Source organism: Papaver somniferum, chromosome 4, assembly GCF_003573695.1.
Source record: "Papaver somniferum cultivar HN1 chromosome 4, ASM357369v1, whole genome shotgun sequence".
Classification (NCBI taxonomy): Eukaryota; Viridiplantae; Streptophyta; class Magnoliopsida; order Ranunculales; family Papaveraceae; genus Papaver; species Papaver somniferum.
The window spans coordinates 41,590,226-41,610,757 of record NC_039361.1 but is presented as its reverse complement, the minus strand read 5'-3'; the positions used below and the strand labels follow the sequence as shown (position 1 = coordinate 41,610,757).

General features: G+C 34.0%; 3 protein-coding genes across 3 annotated transcripts; 1 reads left to right on the top strand and 2 right to left on the bottom strand.

Annotated features, from left to right (window-relative positions):
* The first annotated feature begins 12,784 nt into the window (after positions 1-12,784).
* Positions 12,785-16,341, top strand: LOC113275264 (proteasome subunit alpha type-2-like). Its single transcript, XM_026524734.1, has 11 exons — positions 12,785-12,955; positions 13,049-13,125; positions 13,498-13,562; positions 13,666-13,712; positions 14,157-14,232; positions 14,432-14,499; positions 14,966-15,035; positions 15,277-15,362; positions 15,459-15,521; positions 15,654-15,719; positions 15,897-16,341. Exons 1-11 carry the CDS (start codon positions 12,915-12,917, stop codon positions 15,943-15,945), a joined length of 708 nt encoding a protein of 235 aa, XP_026380519.1. The 5' UTR covers positions 12,785-12,914; the 3' UTR covers positions 15,946-16,341.
* Positions 16,317-18,674, bottom strand: LOC113275263. The gene is made up of 3 exons (XM_026524733.1): positions 17,981-18,674; positions 16,942-17,506; positions 16,317-16,829 (listed from the first exon to the last, which is right to left on the bottom strand). The coding sequence occupies exons 1-3, from the start codon at positions 18,476-18,478 to the stop codon at positions 16,483-16,485; spliced, it is 1,410 nt and encodes a 469-aa protein (XP_026380518.1). The 5' UTR covers positions 18,479-18,674; the 3' UTR covers positions 16,317-16,482.
* An 862-nt stretch (positions 18,675-19,536) lies between these two features.
* On the bottom strand, positions 19,537-20,205 carry LOC113272410. Its single transcript, XM_026522248.1, has one exon. It carries the CDS (start codon positions 20,203-20,205, stop codon positions 19,537-19,539), a length of 669 nt encoding a protein of 222 aa, XP_026378033.1.
* Between the last annotated feature and the right edge of the window lie 327 nt (positions 20,206-20,532).

Here is a 20,532-nt window from a genome sequence, read left to right as displayed (position 1 = left end):
TTCCATCCATTTTCAATGCGTCCCAGCCGAAAAACATTTTACGGCTTGGTCTTTCCATGTTCCTTAGTCGAAAACCTGAACAAAGGTATTATAGATAAATTTGCGGCTGAGACGCATCGCAAACAACTGGAAAAGTTCAGATTTACGGCTGTGTCAGTGTAACAACCCAGCCGAGAAACTGTTTGTGTATGGGTTTACATGAACTCCCGGTCGTAAATATCCAACTGCACCGAGTTAATGCGTTGAGTTTTTTGAGGAACGACTAGTTTTTTCTTCAAAAACTAGCGGTTGGGTCATTCTTTGCTATAAAAAGACCCTTCTACAACAAAGAATTTTTGAAGAAAATCTCTCTCACAAACTTTCAACCTCTAATTGTTTCGATAAAAATAAAAAAATGGTTACTCTCTATACCACTGATGAAGATGTTGCAATCGTAAGAACGTGGGTGACGGTATCAAAACATTTCGAAGATGCACTCATTTTCATAGATGAAACCTCAGATTAATTTGGGAACCGTGTGCATATCGTTTTTGTGGCGTTAGATGGAAATCGTAATGGAAGATCGATGAAACTCATTAAGAAAAGATCCGAGAAGCTTTTTACACAATTGGATGCTTTCAAAGAGGAAATGAAAGTTGTAATGAAAAACAATCCCAATATGCCACTTGTTCAAAGAGTAAGTTTGTCAATAATTCTTCCATCAAATATTTTTTTCATAACGTCAAATTTTAATTGATTTGTTTTTCAGTGGGTGATGGCCGAAGCAAATTATGAGGATGTGCACGACAAGAAGTTTGACCTTCATGGTTGCTATAGTGTCTTGGAAGAACATACTTATGCTGATTTCAATCACTATTACTAATACCCATAATGTAACGATCTTTATTTAAAGTTTATGCTATGAAATATGTATTCTTTCAGTTTCAATAAAATGCTATGATATATGTACGGCTTTTCCGTTTTCTTGGTCCCTAAAGTTACACAATTATATAAGAGTAGAGAAACATTTTACTTTCATTCAGACACTCACGGTTATGAAATGATGAAAAAAAAGTCGCTTATGATGTTAACGGCTGGGAAGTTCTTCCCAGCCCAACCACAATAAAATTTAAGGCTAAAATAATTGTACAACCAGGCCATAAATGTTAATTACGTCCTGAAAACGGTTGCCACTGTTAGGACCTTAAAGTTACAGTGAGGAATTCCTAGCCGATGTCAAGAAAATTTTTAAGTTTTTTTGAAGATATAGAATAATTTACGGCTAGGAAAGACCCATATGTTGAAGGTACTTCACGGCTGGGAGTTCTTCGTGTTCCCAGCCGTAGCAACCCATTTTTGCCTTGGTCGACTAAAACTCCTAGCCGTAATAAGCCCAGATTTTTTTTCCTAAACCCTAAATTCACCAATCTTACCTGTTAAGACAATCTAATGTTAAATATATGATGGGTTATTCCTAACAAATTCTGGTGTTTGAACATATTCACTTGGACAGATTCATTCATCAAATCTTAAATTTGTGGTTCAAAACTTTTATAAACATTAGAATTTGTACAAGTCAATGATGGATTCAATCCAAATCCTTATCTTGTCATATGGAGAATCAATCTTAGAAAAACATTTGTGAAAATCTTCGAAGATTTGATAGGAAAAGAAAAATTGATGTTTGATTTTGAGAAGAAGAAGAAGAAAATGGGTTGGTGAATTAATTTTGGTTTTGAAATTTGATTTTAGGTATAATAATGATCAAAGGGTAAGTTTGACTTTTCAAATGAATTAGATCCCCTTATCCACCCTAAGGATGTTAGATATCATATAAAAACCCCAAATACCAAATGATTTAAGCCCTAATAATAGGTCATTTTAAAACAGACTTTAATATCCTTGTAGTTTTATCTTATTTATAACTACTTTCATGCTCTCCACCATCAAAACCCAAAAACCAACCCCGGTATCTTCTCTCTTTCCACCACCAACAACATAGTCAAAGCTTTATCTTCCATCACTACTGGAGATAGAAATATCTTCAACAAAACCACCATGACCATCTCCGGCACCACTTATTCCACTACAATCAATAAACGTCACCTTCCTCCACTACCTGAAAACCAGCTACACCACCATTGAATCAAACACCACCATCATGGACATCACTGATGAAGTGGCTTTTAAAATGCCATTTTTTTTTCTTTGCTAAATCCCTAATTTCTGAAAAAATTTTAAGTATGAAAATTAATTCCTCTATAACTTTCAAAGGATGAGCATCGAATAACATGGATTGACCATAAATATTCCCAGAACTCGTAAGTTTGCTAATCATTGCCTTTTTGATTTTCATCTTCCTGTAAAATTAGTTGCACCTGGGTACATCTTGCTTAGATTTGGTTACTTAGTGTTTGATTTTCATTTTGGTGTAAAATTGGATGTACATGGGTACATACTTGATTAGACTAGGTGAACTTTTTTTTCCATCTTGGCGTAAAATTAGATGCACTAGGCTACATACTCGATTAGATTAGGTTAATTTCTTTTTAAATGTTGGAGTAAAATTAGTTGCACCCAGGTGCATATTTGGTTAGGTAAGGTTAAATTTGATTTTCATCTAGGTGTAAACTCAGATGCACGTGGGTGCATACTGGGTTACATATGGTTAAATATTGTTTATCATCTTGGTTGTACATAATTGGTTACATTTGATTCGGTCTTGATTACTTCTTATGCAGTTGTGTACATAAATCTTTTGTCGTTTTCATTGTAAGAAGCCAAAGCAGGAGGAATACGGCTGGATCAATCACAAAGAAAAATGGCGATTTAACTTTTGGTACCCAACAAATGTCGAATACCTAGTTTTGATACCCAACATTTGAAATATTAAGGGTTGGTATCTTGATCAGATATCGACTGTTAGAGACTAAGTTTGACCCAATTTTTTATTTTTCTTTAATAAATATAATTTTAATATTAAAGAAAATTAATTTTTCATAATTACTCTTCCCCCGACATCATCTTCTACATACTGTCCCAGAAAAACTACCAGAAGATCCGACTTCCTTTCGTAATGCAAATGTAGGATTACCGAGAACATGTTGGTTCTTTTTTCAATACCGGTAAATAATTTCTCCATCATAATCAAATCTTTATACTTGTAACTCCAAAATCATAATTATTTCCCACCGTAATCAATCCCAACCCCCAAATCCATCTACACTGAAATTTCCAAATCGTAATAAGATTTGTTTCAACCATGATTATGAAACTTTTGGTGAACATTTGATATGATATGAGATCTAAGAATTCTCTAGAAAAATAAAAATCAACATAATGACCTCTCCGTTTTTCTATCACCATGTCCGGTTCTAGATCCCCTTTTGTCCTAAGTTTGTTTTTACTTTTCAAAAATTACTTGTTAAAGGATTTGATGCTGAGCAGATATGGCAACAAATTGATACGCGGTCAAATCAATTGGTAACATGAAACGAGAATTAAAGTATTTTGATAAAAACCCAGTAGAAGTTTCCAAGGGTTTTTGATGATTAGAAGATGAAATCTAAGTGAAAACGGAAAGAAAAAAATGGGGGTTCTGATGATGAAAAGATGAAATTTAATTGGGAGGTATATATTAGTTTGAATGATAATAGCTATTCATGAAATCACTGGTCACTAAAATTGCCAGAGATATGAATACTAGAGAAAAAGAAAATCATTACCAGCTTGTTTGGTTCAAGGAATTGGATTCTTGGTAATCCAATTCCGGGGGAATGTGACCAATTCCTTTGAACCAAACAGTCCAGATCAACTCTATGTAATATAGATTTTTGATTCCTAGGAATCCAATTCCCCCAAAATAATTGATTTCCATTGCATTGATCTAGTAGTGCAATGGAATTGGATTCCAAGGTAAAAACAAAAAAATTGGATTACCTCAACCAAACGCTAATTTTTTTGGAATTGAATCTAATTCCATGGAATTCAATTCCAAGAATTGGATTACCCCATAATTGAATTCCTAGGAATCCAATTCTTCCAACCAAACGAGGTGTTAATAAAGGTTGGTTAATTTCATGGTGGTGCAATTGATGAGATGAAGTTATGTTAATTTTCCTTCTCATTTCTTATTGATTCAAGCAAAGTACTCTTTATGAAAAAATTGAGTACCATGAAAGAGTATACGGATTCCCACTTGTTCGTTCCAGGGATTAAACACTTTGATTCAATCGTGTTTTCTAGAAACGGCTTGCAAAAGGAATGGTGACGGAGAATTGAGAATTTGGATTTAAAAGTTACGGCTCGTGGTTTTTCTTTGTGAAGCGTGAAAATAATATGGAATTCAAGGGCAATTGTGGAAACCAATTCATAATGAATAATTAACTTATTAAAAATAAAATAAAATAAAAAATAAGAAACTGTTAAGTCAAACCTAGACTGTGACAGTCAATATCTGGTCAAGTTACCAACCCTTAATATTTCAAATGTTGGGTACCAAAGCTATATGTTGGGCATTTGCTGGGTACCAAACGTTAAATAACCCAAAGAAAAATCCTGAACTAAGAATAAAGAATGTGCATAATGTTAATATGCATGTCGAAAATCAAGGAAAAGCAAAAAATCTTGTGAAAAAAAGGATATGAAGAAATTCTTTTGATCAAGTTTATTACCGATGATCACCCTACTAAATGAATTGAAAATCACAATAAAACAGTGGGAAGTGTCAAAGAAAACTACATTTGGAAATTTGGAAGACATCGAAAGTACAATACTTTCAAGATTGCTAGTCAAAATTTGGAGACAAGTCCAAACCACCTTATAATCATGTTTTTAATGAAGGGATTCAAGATGAATAAAGAAAATAAGAAAAGATATGGGACAAAAGAGGATCATACTCTAAGAAATTATGAATTTTATAAGGGATACTTCCTAGTTGAAGAAGATTATGAAGAAGATAAAGTTCCAGAACCTAAGAAGAAGAAGAAGAAGAATAAGAATAAGAATAAGAATAAGAAGGAGGAGAACAGTGAAGTCAAACTTGAGAAAAGTGTCATCTTGAAAGGAATAAAGCGTGTTGCTGCAAAAGAAGGTAAATAAGAAGATTTTTTGATACTTTTGGTTATGTATAATGCACTTGGTAATAATCCGAGTACCACCGTCATGAATCGATTTCTCAACTCGCTTCTCGAGCCCGTGACATATAAAACCTAAATACTTCATTCCTTTTAAGCGTAATAGTTCATCAGATCCATTTTCTTCAAATAAATCTCGTTCACTAAGGATGTAATAGGAAGGCTCTTCGTTTCCTTGATCCAAGAATTGAATGATTATGAAACTTTGGAACACGTATCTCTATATTTACATCCTTTACAATATGTAGTAGGTCAGCATTATTTAGGGAGAGCACTCAAGTAACTATGAAGAACATCGCAGCCTATATATTTCAATTTGTCCATACCGTAGAGAAATGACTAAATGGTTGATGAATAGAAACATTGAGTGAACAAATCAATTGAAATACCATACTCCTCTCCCTTCTTCCTAATTAAGTATAAGAATCTTGTTCACCATGGTGTGACTTGGGCAAAAACATATCGTGAATACCATAAACCAAGCTATCATGGCGGTATGAAATGAAGGCTAATGGGCGACGAGCCAATGTAGACTTTAGATTCTCTAAGAACCAAGTCGTTATTGATATTTTTCTCGAAACAACACCGTAAACCAAAGGAAAAATTCCTACAAAAACCACACACGCAGACAACATATGAAAAATCTCATAAAGAGATAAAAACACATGTTGCACCTAAATACATCTCATGAAAAAACTAACACAGGTATAAATAAAAAAACTGACACAAACGAAAAAATTGACACATAATATAAACACGGGGATGACAACACATGTTGCACTTGACTATATCTGATGAAAAACTGACTAGAAAATGTCCAGATAATATGAATTATATTATCAATGAAGATTACAACAAACCTTGATTAACTTTTTTCCCGATAGTCGCCATAAGACATACCTTAAACATCTTAGCTAAGATGTTTCATCCAAGAAGTGCATTGGCCAAAAATATTCAAAACTAATCTACGGGCATTACATGCTAAGAATAAGCTCTTAATTTACTTTGTTCCTTCATCCATAACCAAATCAGCTCGACTATCTATGTTCGCTTTATTTACAGTATCGCAGAACTATTTCAAATATGCATAAGATAACATCATCCTCTTGTATTTCCTTTAGGTATTCTTTTTTTTTGTTGGCATGAGCTTGATCAAATTTCTAGTTTAAGCAATAATCACTTTTAAATCATCAATAATTTCGTAAGGTTTCTTGTGGGGGTTGTATTTGATTTGATAAATGTCAAACTATTGACGAGAGCACGTGTAATAGGAGCATATTTAGTTTCATCCCTGAAACCGGTACAACAAGTATGCTCTATGTTGTAGCTTCGAAGTACAAAATGACTCTTCAAACCAGAAGTCTTTGAAGATGCATGAAATATCCACTTACACGAATGTGTTTCCCTGTAAAAAAACACTTCAAATTTTATATACTCCCCCCACTTCTGAAAACAGTAATCTTATGACCAAAATAATAATTATACTTCTTTACCACAAGCCTCAGCGGTAACTGTGCCACAAGAGGCCACAACATTATTAGGAACTATTATATTAAGTGCCTCTTCGGATAAAAGCAACTGCATCATTAGAGGTTCTCAAATATGAAATATCAAACAAGTTTCACGCTTAACAAAGTAAAATGAAATCAAAAATGAAGCTTCAAATATGTATCAAAAACCATACTCTGTCCAACATCTCCATCATATACAGAGTCAATTGGATTTCGGTGACAATGATTTCCAATGAGAACAAACTTTAAATTTGAATCTTCAAGTGTTGGCTCAACATTAAGCTTGAATGAGTATGAATATGTAGAGCGGATTACTATACAAAGGATGTCGAAATCCATATGAAACACGCATAAAAATAACATAGTGGAATTACAAAATAAGAAGTTGAACAACAACAACATAAAAACATGATGAGCACACACAAAATGCACCTGGATACAACTATGCTTTTAAAATCCGGAAAAAAAATCCAGTTCATAACAAAATTTGACCAACAAAAAATAAAATTATCAACGCATATAAAATTGAATCGAAAATATTTAAGCTAAAAGAAAACCAAATATATATGTTTAACGATTCATAAAACCTAGATTCAGAAAGTCAAGAACAAAACCCATACCAAACCATAATTTGGTATTTAACAAAAAAAAACATCATAATATGATAATGAATCTCATAATTATATTGAATCAAAGTCTAGATCGAACTTAAAATCAAACTTAAAGATCAACTAAAATACTAATATTATATCAAAATCGAAACCCTAGAATTGAGACTTATCATTTTGATCAAAGATGGTGGTAAATTTTAAATAGATCCCCAATTCAAAGCATACAATTGATTTCAGATCTGAAAATGATTTCATTTGACATGAAGAAGATATCGAGTATACCACTATCTTTTCGTATCAACCTATACCATTTCGGCCATTTTGCAATGGTTATAAACGTCTCCCTGAACTTAAGCAACCTTTATATCTGTTACAAGAACGGGTTACGAAATATTTGCTACGTTCTGACCAACGTTTATACACGTTGCTTAAATTAGTCAAAGAACACATACATTAACTTTCGGGTACACGTTTCTTAGTTTAATTAAAACAACGAATTAATTAATTTATATTTGTTGCGAAATATGTTTTTATTTTCAGAATATTGATGTTACAAAATCATGCTACCGCTGTATCAAACCCAATAACTAATTTACAACATTGATTACAGAAACATAATCTATATTTTTCACATGAAGACAACTAGGATAACAAAACAATCCAATAGCTAAAAAACAGTCTGTAAAACTCCATGACAAATGAATAGAACTTGATTAGGAATGTTTAAGATGCATCTAAACTGAACTTATGAAGGACGTAAAAGAATTTATAACCTGAACAAGAGAATGCAGTGAGATCCCATTTCAGACCAAATCTATCATTCTGGTGTAGGTTTTTTGTAACAAAAGATGCAAGATCATAAAAAAATAAACATAATTCAACTATCTTAACTATGTAGAGTTTCAAAGAGAGAAAGTACTACCCACAAAATCCATGTTCAAAGATGTCAGAAAACCGACAAAAAAAAGTGTAATCAGTCCTTGAAACAATATAATAAAATATATTGTTCCTTTGTCGGACATGATTGAAAGACATACCTTGCATGTTTTTGTGGGATGATCACGGTGACATCTGAATACCACTAAAAAAAGGTTTGCGAATTTCCTAATTGGTCACCACTCACCAATAGTTCCCTTTGTTGGCAAATCACACATTTCGTAATAGGCATAAACTCAAATAATCATGAAATTGTTGATTATTTAGGTGAATTAGTGTAAGAGATTGGAATTAATTTGATAATGCACAAGTTGGAAATTCTTAGTTTTCCCTCACTCTTTTTTTCTTCCTGATAACTCATTACTTTTCATTACTTTTTTCTATTTTTTTTCTATTTGGTCTATAAAAGACCTCATAGAATAAAACGTGTGGACTTATTTTGTCCACTCATTTAGTCAACTATACACTTAGTTATACAATAACTAAGTTACAATCTTATTATATTTTGTGTTGCAATACGTTTACACATCTTTGCAATCCGCTTGCACACTTCTAAACATTACATTAATCAACAATCTCCTCCTTAATGTAATATTCTACTACTCCTATCAGGTCACATAAATGTTAAAACTTTTCCTTTGGGAAGTGCTTGAGGGTAATACGTTCGCAAATTGGTCTTCCGTCTTGCAAAACTTGAGTTGAGTCTCACCTTCTTCGACCGATTCTCAAACGATGTGATACTTGAGCTTAATGTGTCTTGCTCTACAATATTCAACTGAATTTTTGGACATTTTTGTTGCTGATTTATTGTCACAAAATATTTTAGTTTTTCCTTGTTGCTTCTCTTGGATATTTACCAAGATTCTTCTTAGCCGTAAAACATGGAATGTAACTATTAACGTTAAATTACACTTTGATTCTACTGTGTAATGATCCACGGTTTGTTTCTTCTTCAATTCCTACGAGAATATACCTGAACCAAGATAAAAATCATACCCCGATGTACTCTTCATGTCATCAATACAACCTCCAAGTCGCTATCACAATAGCCAATCAATTTGACATCTGTATTTCTCAAATACTTGATTCCAAAATTCATTTTTCCTTGTGTGTACCTTAATAACCTCTTTGTCGCACCAAGATGTAGATGACTAGGTGAGCTCATGAACCTAGAAAGCATACTTGAAGCAAACATGATTTCAGATCTTGTATGTGTGAGATACAACAAGTTTCCAATAAGACCTATATAGTAAGTCTCATAAACCTTTATCCCCCATCATCTTTTTTTAGTTTTTCATTTACTCAAAGTGGTGATGATGTAGGATTACAACCAAGCATACCAAACTTTTTTAACACTTGTTCGGATTACTTGCTTTGAGAGATGAACATTCCATCTTCACTTTGATATACCTCGATACCAAGGAAGTACTGAAGCAATTCCATGTGACTTATTTCATATTTCATCATCATTTCCCTCTTGTATTTTTCAATCATACGAACATCATTGCACGTAAAACTTAGTTCATCAACATATAACTTAAAGGAGAACTTCTCACATGCTTACATGAATTCCTAATAATAATTTCATTTAAACTGATTTGCTTGGGTCTCAAGTTATCTTAGATTGAATTCAAAGTTACCTAGAACCTTGAAAATCTATAAATAGAGAGACTATTACAATAAGATTTCTTAATACGGCACTTACATGTCCTAGTTGCTAAGCTAGAATCGTCCTCTATAACCAAGGTTCTCCGTGAACGGTATTATAAGTTATTACTTAAATACTTAACTTAGGAATTCGTAAAATCTGGTAAGGATATCTTTAATTTACATGAATCTTCGAGGTTATAATTATCTAAGATCAAGAATAAGATAAATAGAAAGTTTTCTTTGTCTCAGACTTTGTGATTCCTTAAGATAAACATTTAAACTCTTCTTTGATTTGTTTGGATTTTTCTTGATATGTGGTTAGTAATCCAGGCACTCAGCTAACTGAGTGTAACTTTTTAGGATTCATGAAGTTTGTTGGATTTTGTCTATTGCATACATATTTCCAAATCTAGATTGAGAAAAATCGATATGAAAATCAAATAGGCTAATATGTTAGAGGCAAATTAATATTAAAAATATTCACTTAGGTTGAAGAAAATCTTAGGCTATAAACGATGTCAACTAAGTGAATCAATTGCATGGAGCCTTGCGAGGTTCAAGAGACATAAGGAGCACGACTACAGTTGAATTGCCTGGAGGGTTAATTTGGTCTCAACTACATTTTAGTCTGAAGTCTGATAGTTGACTAGTGTCTGTAGCGGGTTGACACAGTTTGGTGTTCAAAGTTAGACGAGGTCCCAGGGTTTTACTACAAGTGCAGTTTTCCTTGTTAACAAAATTTGTGGTGTCTTGTGTTATTCCTTTTCTGCATTATATTTTTTTATCTTTATAATATGAATAACACAATTAATACGCAATCGATCTAAATAGTTTAAGTTTTATTAATTGAAATCAATAAAAAGACTTGTTCTTGTTGAATTTATATCTTGAAAGATAGATTGCAAGTTTTCTATTTGTTAAAATTCAGATCCTATTAATTTGGATTCAACTGGATTGATCTTAGAAATTGATTTTTGAAATCGCCAAAGAACTCTTATAATAATCAGATTCTCAGACTTTTAAGTCTAGACATATTGATTGTGGAAAAATAAGACAAAAACTTTACATATATATTGTTCAAAAATCTTTGTTTAGATCCAGTTGCAACTGTATTGAGTTTTGTCCATATAGGTTTCTGAACGAAAAAGTTGGTGGTGTACTTGGTACCATCTCCTTTTCACAAAGAATATTGAATGAGTATTTAGAATTATGAATAAGGTGGCTCTCATTGTTTGCGGGCCATATCCTTCTTTTAGTCCAATATAAAGATCAAGGTATGCTACGTGCACAATTTTGAATGATATGGTCATTTAATAAACTCGACGTGATCCTACCTGGAAAAAATTACAAAGATAAAGACTTGAGGGTTGATGTTCTACCATGGCATGGAATGAGCGCAAAACAAAATTCAATACCACTGATAATATATCAACGCTTAGTTTAGTTTTCGTGCTCACTTGCCGATTAAGGTAATGTATACCAAATGATCGTTGTCTTTTATCTATTTCAACTGCCACTTTCTTATATTTTTTCATGTCGAATTCATTAATTGAAGAGAATGATGGTTCAGTTTGGCTTGCAGTTTGGGTTGACATTTTTGTTTTGTTTTGTTGGTTTTTGAAGTTTTTTTTGACCTGGACCATCATATTTGCATTGATTACCATGAACATCAAAATTAAAGTTACCGTAAAAAGGTACGCCAGTGGGAATTAGAGGGGATGAACTTATTTCCCGTGAGGAATATGATGTTTTTGTTAGACGCTTGAAAAACAAGTATACCTGATATGATGATATAGGCGGTCCAAAATTACCAACCAAGGATTCATGTTAGATGGGTTTGAACTTTAAAGAATATGAAAATAAGCTTCGTACTAAACCACTATTTTTTCTGCCTTTGCTACTCTTTTCGAGTTTTACGTTATAACAATTTAAAAATAAAATAGTTTTAAAGATGAAAACAAGTTAACAATATTATCATGAACTCAGTCGAATTTGATAAGATCATCCCCTTACGATGTTCATGACCAATCGGATCCCGATGTACCAGAGGAGATCGCTGTGATCGTCACTATATCTGTATCGAAGAGATGAGCCTCCTACCACATCAACCTCAGGTTTGTTGCTTCTTTTGAATCAATTTATTTGCATCATCATACCTACCTAAGAGTTCATTTCTATTTGCATTAAAATGACCCTACTACTTGATAATATCACGACTTTTGATATTGCCGGTATCCTGAACGAAATAGTCATAAATGTTGTATCAAGTATTTGATGTTGTTGTTGTAGACCATTAGGATTCAACTTAAACATTAAATAAATTTCTGCAAATTGCAACATTTTTATTCTTCATAAAATAGTTTAGATCAGAACTCTTCATGGACTTTATGATGATCCCGCCATTTTTTTTCTTTTCAGAAAAATATTAAAAGAATGAAATTTTGGTGATAAATTAAGAGTCTGTAAAAATTTGTTTAACAACAAAGTGTAAAAAATATGTGATTTTAAATGATATAGTCCATGAACATGTATATGAGACCATAACAAAATCATTAGATCAACTAACGATTAAAAGCCTAGAAAGGGTCGAGCTACAAAAGAAGGGTTGCCAACCCAAGCTTAGCCACTCGGTTCTAGTTTCACTGTTGTTCCACAATGAGCCAATGAATGACAAATTACCTATTTACTAATAGGGTGTTTAGATGTATACTCATAAGTTATATTTTACGATTTATGGAAGTCGAAAAGTCAGAAAACAGTTTGACAATATTATTTCTGCTTTTGGTATCGAAACATGGGATAACAATCCCATTGGAATCACCCAAACTTTACTTAAAAGAACAACTTCTAATTGGATGACGACACACAGAAAAAGTTATACCTGGCACCCACTATTTACATGTGGTGCCTTGATTTGAAAATACGTCCCAATAAGATTGCGGTTCCACTTCTTAGACCTTTGCTGGGCTTTAGTAGAAGTAGTTGTTTTGATTGTCTCTGTTTTCTTGGGAGAGAGGATTCCAGTTCCCTTATAAAGCTTCAATTTTTTTCATCGTTCAAACTCAAACTCAACATCTCTCTGTAGAATCGCCATGGGAGACAGTCAATATTCATTCTCTCTTACTACATTCAGGTATGATAATACAATTAAATTAGCCAAACTCCCTCTACACTGTTGATTTATCTGGATTTTTAATCATTTTTCTATCATTGGTTTCTTCAACAGTCCGTCAGGAAAGCTTGTTCAGATTGAATATGCATTAATGGCAGTTGGATCTGGTCAGACTTCTCTGGGTATTAAAGGTAGTATTTTGTCCCCCAAATTCTCATTATCTTTCTTGCACTGTATATTTTCATGGAACTTGACCTAATTTGAATATTTGAGATTTACAAATTTTAATTATTAAGAAAAAATTGAACCCTTTGAGTTTGATTTAGTCAAGTGTCATCGTGCTTGATTTTGGGGATGAATTCTTAGTTGAAAGACAGATTGCAATGTTTGGAAATTAGGGTTAACGTTAAAGCTGAATTTGTTAACTTCAATTCATAATGTCCACTTGAAGAATATCACATATAGAGAAGATTAATTCATTGTACATTGTTTATTAATTTAAAATGAAAACTTAAAAGTAATTGAAATAATTTTTTTTGTTTATTCTTTGGTGATGGGTGCAGCTGCTAATGGTGTTGTAATTGCAACCGAAAAGAAGTTACCATCGATCTTAGTTGATGAAACCTCTGTGAGTTGCTCTTATTTACTATATTTATGTTCTTGAAATGTTACTAAGATGATTTACGATATATTTGTGTCTATTGGTGATTGTGTAATTTGTTTTGTTACAGGTTCAAAAGATTCAGTCTTTAACAAATAATATTGGAGTTGTATACAGGTTGGTTTCTTCACTAATATTTGATGCATCCTAGTTTTGGTGATACGTCTGATATTAAGCTGGATTTACCGTATGTGCTTACGTAGTGCACAGACAAATTATGTTGTAAACAGTGTCGTTCAATTCCAATAAATAATAGTAGAAATTTTCCAGTATGTGACTGAAATCATGCTCCTTTCTTTAAGTATGCCTTTGGTGCATCATTGTGTTCCTTCTCCTGCTTCACTGGGAAACGCACTACTGTAAACAGTCCCTGGTTAAATTGGTAGTTATTGGATCTTTTCTCAATAAGAGTGTCACATAGCTGGTAGTTTTAGCAATCAAAAACAGTAAATAACGGTATATATTTGCCTATGCATCTCATCATCTATTGCTAGTTTTCTTTTGTTTTCTGTTTATTGTGTTCTTTACTCTTGAAGATTACTTATGGATTTTCACTTGCAGTGGCATGGGCCCTGATTCTCGAGTTTTGGTTAGAAAAAGTAGGAAACAGGCCCAGACATATTACAGATTATACAAAGTAAGTCTTATTCCGTTATTCTTTTTATTGATTTCGTGCGATCTATTCTTTTTTTTACCATGAGTTCCTTTTCTTAATTTTATTTATAATGTACAGCCTTCATTAGCAGCTACCACAGTAAGAGCTGGTAATAAGAGGTTCATTTTAGATAGATGTGGCGGCGGTATGATCTGACTGTAATTTTCAAATGTGATTGTAGGAAACCATCCCTGTCACGCAGCTTGTCAGAGAAATTGCAGCAGTTATGCAGGAGTTCACTCAATCTGGGTAACTATCTCTATATTATTAGCGCGAGCATGTGGATAGTGGAGTCTTGTTATTAATTAACCACAAGTAATATTACCCTGGAATAAGATTTCAGTGTGTAAAAACTATACCATTTGGTTGATTCATAGCCACACTATTCACTTAGAAAAAAAGAACAACTTCTGTCTAATTGGACACTTTCAGCTGGTGGTAGATGTATAGTACGCTTCTTTACATACAAGAATTATGTCATATATGAAAGTTTGACCAAGTATTTATACTTAACTAAAGAGGAACTTAACAAGTAAGACCACGTTGCAAGCCTTTGAAACATGGCAATAAACTTGTAGTAGTTGCTTGAAGGAACGACTTGGAGCCTATATTCTCAGAAGGGTTGCGAATTGTCGTTAATTGGATTGGATCAGATATACATTTTCCTGCAGATTTTGAGTACCATGCATAATGTCCATTTTCTTATATTTGGCAGTGGGGTGAGGCCTTTCGGTGTTTCTTTGTTGGTGGCTGGCTTTGATGATAATGGTCCTCAATTGTATCAGGTAGTTTATTTATCCTTTCTTTGTTCTTCAGCTTTCTTATGTATTTCTACATTCGATTTTCATGTTGCTATTAGTATATCTTATTTGGCTCGATGTGCCTACTACTCCAAACCATTTATGGAAGGGTACTAGTAGTTTCCATACTTTTGACTCTATGGTATTAAGTACTCCAGCACAATGCTGGTCGGCTTTTACAGTTTGTGTGTTTCCTCACAAGCATCTACTTTCCATGTGGTATTAGGTGGACCCGTCAGGTTCCTACTTCTCATGGAAGGCTTCGGCAATGGGTAAAAATGTGTCGAATGCAAAGACATTTCTTGAGAAGAGGTACTAAATTTTTGCTCTTTTTCTAATTCTTTATTTTGATCAGTTCCATGTTGCATTACTGTAGTAAAATTTATTGAAATCCTGTATTTACTGTAGGTACACTGAGGATATGGAGCTTGATGATGCTATCCACACAGCTATTTTGACGCTGAAGGAAGGGTAACTTTTTATTCCTGCTCTCTGACATTTACTAAATGAAAAATAAACAACAACGTTTAGTGGATCTTTATAGTTCTGCCTCCCCTTCTTGTTAAAGTGATTTTCACTATATTGTTCTGCTTTCCAATGTAGTTTTGAAGGGCAAATTTCTAGCAAAAACATTGAGATCGGGATAATTGGTGCAGACAAAATTTTCAGGCAAGTTATTTTACATATATATTTTGAGTTCTCAGACTGTAAGCTGGACCAGGAAATGCTAAATCCGAGACTTTTGCAACTAGTCTTGCAACCGTCTAAAAAACAAATATACTATCAAGAAATGCCAATGCTCCAGAAATTTTGATACTGAGCTGATTACCATCTTTCCTTTTTCAGAGTACTCACCCCAGCAGAAATTGATGATTTCTTGGCGGAAGTGGAGTAATAGCTGGTTTCAAACCGTGTTCAAGTAGATGCTTGTTTTGACTGAGATTGGGGATTAATCAGTTCTGTTACACAGATATTATTGCTTCGAGGTACTTATTCTTTGTTTCCAGAGAACAAGTTTCTGAAAGAAAAAACATTGGATTGATGGAGAGACAAGTGTTCGGGTTCGGTCAAATTATATTTTATTCTTAGCTGTTGTAAAATTGTGTCACATTGCCAGGGTAGAATACAAGTACATGTTAGCTTTTTTATAATTTACGCAACAAATCGTGATTAGCTTAATTTTCTACTATATCTGAATTACAGTTAGAAGCTGAAATTCTGACATATCACACATGAAACAAGTACTTATTACTGGTAGTAATAAAATAAAACGAACAAGTACTTATTATTACATTGATACAATAATATGTTTTATATAATGACACATAAATGAACCACATTGTCTACATTACATATCTTGTGTACTCCTATCCTAGCTCTAGATGAGAACTATGATGATGATGAAACTCTAAATCTGTGTACCCATTTGTGTTCATTCTTTCGTGAGGAGAATGTTGTTGCGAGATGATCGACACCATTGATCATAAGATCTTTGGAGATTTGGCCAGTCAGAACTGGAATTGGTATAGTCTTGTAACCAATTGGTTAGTATTATCTCTTGATCAGATGCAGGCAACGTCGCTATCACTTGATCGATCACTCTTTCCGTCTCTGCCTTCTCAATTCCTGTGAGTACTGGGTAAGACAACCCGCTGTTGGCATAGCATAACAGAGGTATCCACAGAAGTAGCAGTCTGTATTTCACTTCCCTTGGTGCCTCCACCAGCAACGACTCCTTATGATGACCTGCTCCTCTAGCTAGCTCTCCAAGCAAGATAACTGCAGTCCAATCCATCAATTAGCTACGGGTCGCATTCATTTCATAGATTTGAACGTACTAATAGCCTAAAGCCTAATATAATCAATAAATTTGGAGTTAATTAAGACTCACTTGTAATCTTAACAATGAGGCCTTGTACCCTATGATGCGAGGAGAAAGACAGCGAAGCTAGCCCTGAAGCTAAACTCCATTGGCCCAATGCTTCATCAACTGCACCACAAGCCCGAAGCTTGTTTGTGATCCAAAGCAGTTCCTGAGCTAATTTCTCAGCTGCCAAGATCCGCTCCTCCTCATCATAATATGCACCTCCGGATGTGACCGGCTTCTTTGCCTTTTTAGACGTAAATCTGTCAAGCAAAGCCCCTCCTACTCCAAACGGTGTGAAACTATTGAGACAAAACCGAAGCCCCGATTCCATATACGACCCTAGTGGCAGTGAACGAAAAAGTCCAGTTCCCGTGTCATGGTCCATAACATTGGCTTGATTGTTGTCTTGTAGTGACCTGTACAACATGTTATAGGTACGTGAGAAGGCATATGAGAGTGCCATGCGGTTCACCTCCTGTAGTGCTGCGTGTCCTTCTCTTACATTCTCATCGACGATTCTGTCAGCCATTGATACTGCAAATTGATACTTCCTTGATGTTGCTGGTATCTCGTTCATTAAGGTAAAAATCTGTTTATAAAATATCAACATTACAAGGTCATTTACTGACTGAGGATGGTCAATAGCTAAAAGTGACAGAAGGAATGTAAAACTAACATAATATGTAAGGATCAATATATTCAGTGGCCGAGCCAAAATCCGCCAGGACTGAGAAATAGGACGGAACTAATAAATCTCATTGTAGGAAGGCAAACGCAAATCAATAGGACATATTTTGGTGGAGCATGAGGTTTTGTGAGAATCATCTTTAGTCTGGTTAGCCGACGTTAAAGCCTGCTAGATTCACGAAATCCGGCAAACTCACGTTTTACGTGCAACCTCAGGTGGACCCCACCACTAAACGTGTCATACATGCAACAGATGCGACCATAATCTGAACAAAAGTGCCGGAATGTAATTTGGCTGATCCAGGATCAATTATCGTTAACATCTTAATTTTAATGAATTTTTCTACAAATGATTGAACAAAAATTGGATACTTACATGAGAGAGCGCTCTACCGATTGATTTAGATGATGAAGATCCTCCTCCCCGATCACTGATATCAATACTTTCATCATAATAATAGTTATTACCACCACTACCGCCATATCCTTGATGTAATACCAAATCCATTGAAGGTGAAGCAGAAGAAGAGGATAGCGGATCACCAGCTCCATAATAATAAGAAGATGATGCAAGTCCAATGGATGATGCAAGTCCATCAAGAAGAGGAGATGGAACAAACGAAAGAGGAACATAATCCATCAAAACTCTTAGAACCCATAGAGTAAACCATATCAATAACATTCCAGCATAACGAAAATGATCAGTCAGTTTCCATGACACAGGGTTTGGTGATGATGAGGACTGAACAAACGAGTTTAGAGTTCTTGCAGCTGTGTTGACGGTAGACATGAAGAGGTAATTCAAGATTGATGAAGGTGAGAATGATGATGATGGTGGTTTCTTAATTATACTGGTTTTGAAGTTTTGCTTCATTTTTCTATTCTGCCCTTAATCTAGGGTTTTATTTCTGTTGCTGGCTTTTGTTTTGGTTTGTTGGTGATGATGAAAAGGTGGCAAGAGTTACCAGTACTTTTATGATTTTAGTCAGTTACTTGGGGATGGTTCATGGCTTTATAGATGTACAAACTACAGAGGTTGAGGGGAAGAAAGGAGGTTTAAGGACTTTGGAATTTAGGATAATTACCAACTTATATCATGGACAGATATGTTTCTCTTTATCATTAAAAGAAACAAATGGCTTCACCAAAAGAGGATTCTCAGATGGGACAAAACTTAGTATTACCTCATTCTTCTTTGTTATTAAGAAAATTAAGAAAAGTCTTCGTAAATTACTTAAGCTAGAAGTAGTGCAATATAAATTGTAGATTCATTATATACAAACGAATCGAAAATATTTTAGATATCGACATTTGAACGGAAAAAGCATACACGAGAGAAATTAGCCATGGATCCTCGGACAAAGGTGTACGTAAAGAAGAAGCCAATAATAGACTCTTCTCATTTAAATCACCAAAATTTTGAGTTATCGTCTTAAAACTTTGTATTATTTTTGGAAAAAACCTTGAAACTTAGTTGAGGATGATGAATTAAAATCCTCACCGTTGCACTTGCTTTTAAAACATATATTTCTCTTTGATGCAGTTTTATATGGATATTTAATAATTATTTTTTTAGTTTTCCTCACCATTTCGGGCTGAAGACACTAACGATTTCAAAATTATGCATGTTAAACAAAATTTAGAAATATGAAAGCATAGGAAAATATGTCTTCTGGAATTTTTCTTATATAACTTTTTTCTATAAAAGTTTGTGATTTAGGGGAAGAAGTTTAGTGAAAAAATTGGAAAAGTGTGATCGTGAGTGAAAAAAGAACGAGAAAAGATTGAAACATTATAAATGCATTGCGTGAGACTTTGAGAGACTATAATGTGTTTAGTCCCTTGACACAGTCATCATTTATTTACCAAATGAGATCTTAATGTACTCCAAACTATGCGTTTTTTTTTGAAGGAAACATACGTAAAATTATATTAATTCATACTGAAAGTGAGATGTTGCATAATACAATTTGGTGGTTCATCATGATACCACCGTCTGTTTATAAAGTTTGAAATTGCGTATTGAACTAAGTCATGCGTTATGGAATTAGCATCTTTAGGAATAACTACAAATCTAATTTCACTAAAATCCTTGATGCAATCACGAATAGAGAGAACCGTTGATCGAAGACTCCATGGGATCTCATTCATATTCCCTGTCACTGCCTTTGAAATCTCAAAAGCATCAACTTCCACGATTATACGTGATAGTTGTAATTTCTTTGCCAATTGAATTCCAAAGCCGTAAGCTTTTGCCTCGGCCACCGTTGAGGAAAATGCATCCAAACAGATAGCACCACTACCCATATGATTACCAAAAGAATCCACCGCTACTGCTGCCACAGCTCCTTTACCATTGTTATAGGTTGCATTCACATTTATCTTCACGAACGATGGAGGTGGGAGTTCCCAAACTGCGATATTATTCTGAGTTACTGGAATTCCTAAGCAGTAGTTTAATGCATGGTGAAGATCAAAAACCTTGAAGTCTTCTAGGGTTTTATGAATACAGGTATCAACAGTAACGTGATTTTTGTTGAAGACCAATTCGTTCCTAACCTTCCAAATATTCCACATTAGACAAGAACCCAAGTTAAGCATTATTCCTTGATCAGGATAGGCCTACCAGTGATTAATTATCTCCATTGTATTTTCTCCGTGAACTTCAATGAGAATAGGACTAGTCTGATAAACCTCCAACGCAAATTGACAATTGAAGAAAAGATGAAAGATCGACTCTTCTGCAGAATTGCATAATGGATATAAATTCTGAACCTGAGGGTTATATTTGCTCAGATTTGCGTACACTGTTATTCCATCATGAAGAACCTTCCACAAAAAGTTATGAACTTTTGTTAGAGTTTTAACCTTCTTCCAAAATTGTTTCCAAGGAAATTCTGACACTGTTGAGTTCGTTTGAATATTATA

Bases quoted from the DNA above. Each gene is read 5' to 3' on its own strand.
- LOC113275264 (XM_026524734.1), top strand. From the start codon at position 12,915: ATGGGAGACAGTCAATATTCATTCTCTCTTACTACATTCAG. The intron at 14,233-14,431 runs GTAAGTCTTATT...ATGTGATTGTAG, and splicing joins CATATTACAGATTATACAAA to GAAACCATCCCTGTCACGCA. The intron at 15,720-15,896 runs GCAAGTTATTTT...TTCCTTTTTCAG, and splicing joins GGTGCAGACAAAATTTTCAG to AGTACTCACCCCAGCAGAAA.
- LOC113275263 (XM_026524733.1), bottom strand. From the start codon at position 18,478: ATGAAGCAAAACTTCAAAACCAGTATAATTAAGAAACCACCATCATCA. The intron at 17,507-17,980 runs GTAAGTATCCAA...TTTTATAAACAG, and splicing joins TCGGTAGAGCGCTCTCTCAT to ATTTTTACCTTAATGAACGA. The intron at 16,830-16,941 runs GTGAGTCTTAAT...ATTGGACTGCAG, and splicing joins CCTCATTGTTAAGATTACAA to TTATCTTGCTTGGAGAGCTA.
- LOC113272410 (XM_026522248.1), bottom strand. From the start codon at position 20,205: ATGCTTAACTTGGGTTCTTGTCTAATGTGGAATATTTGGAAGGTTAGG.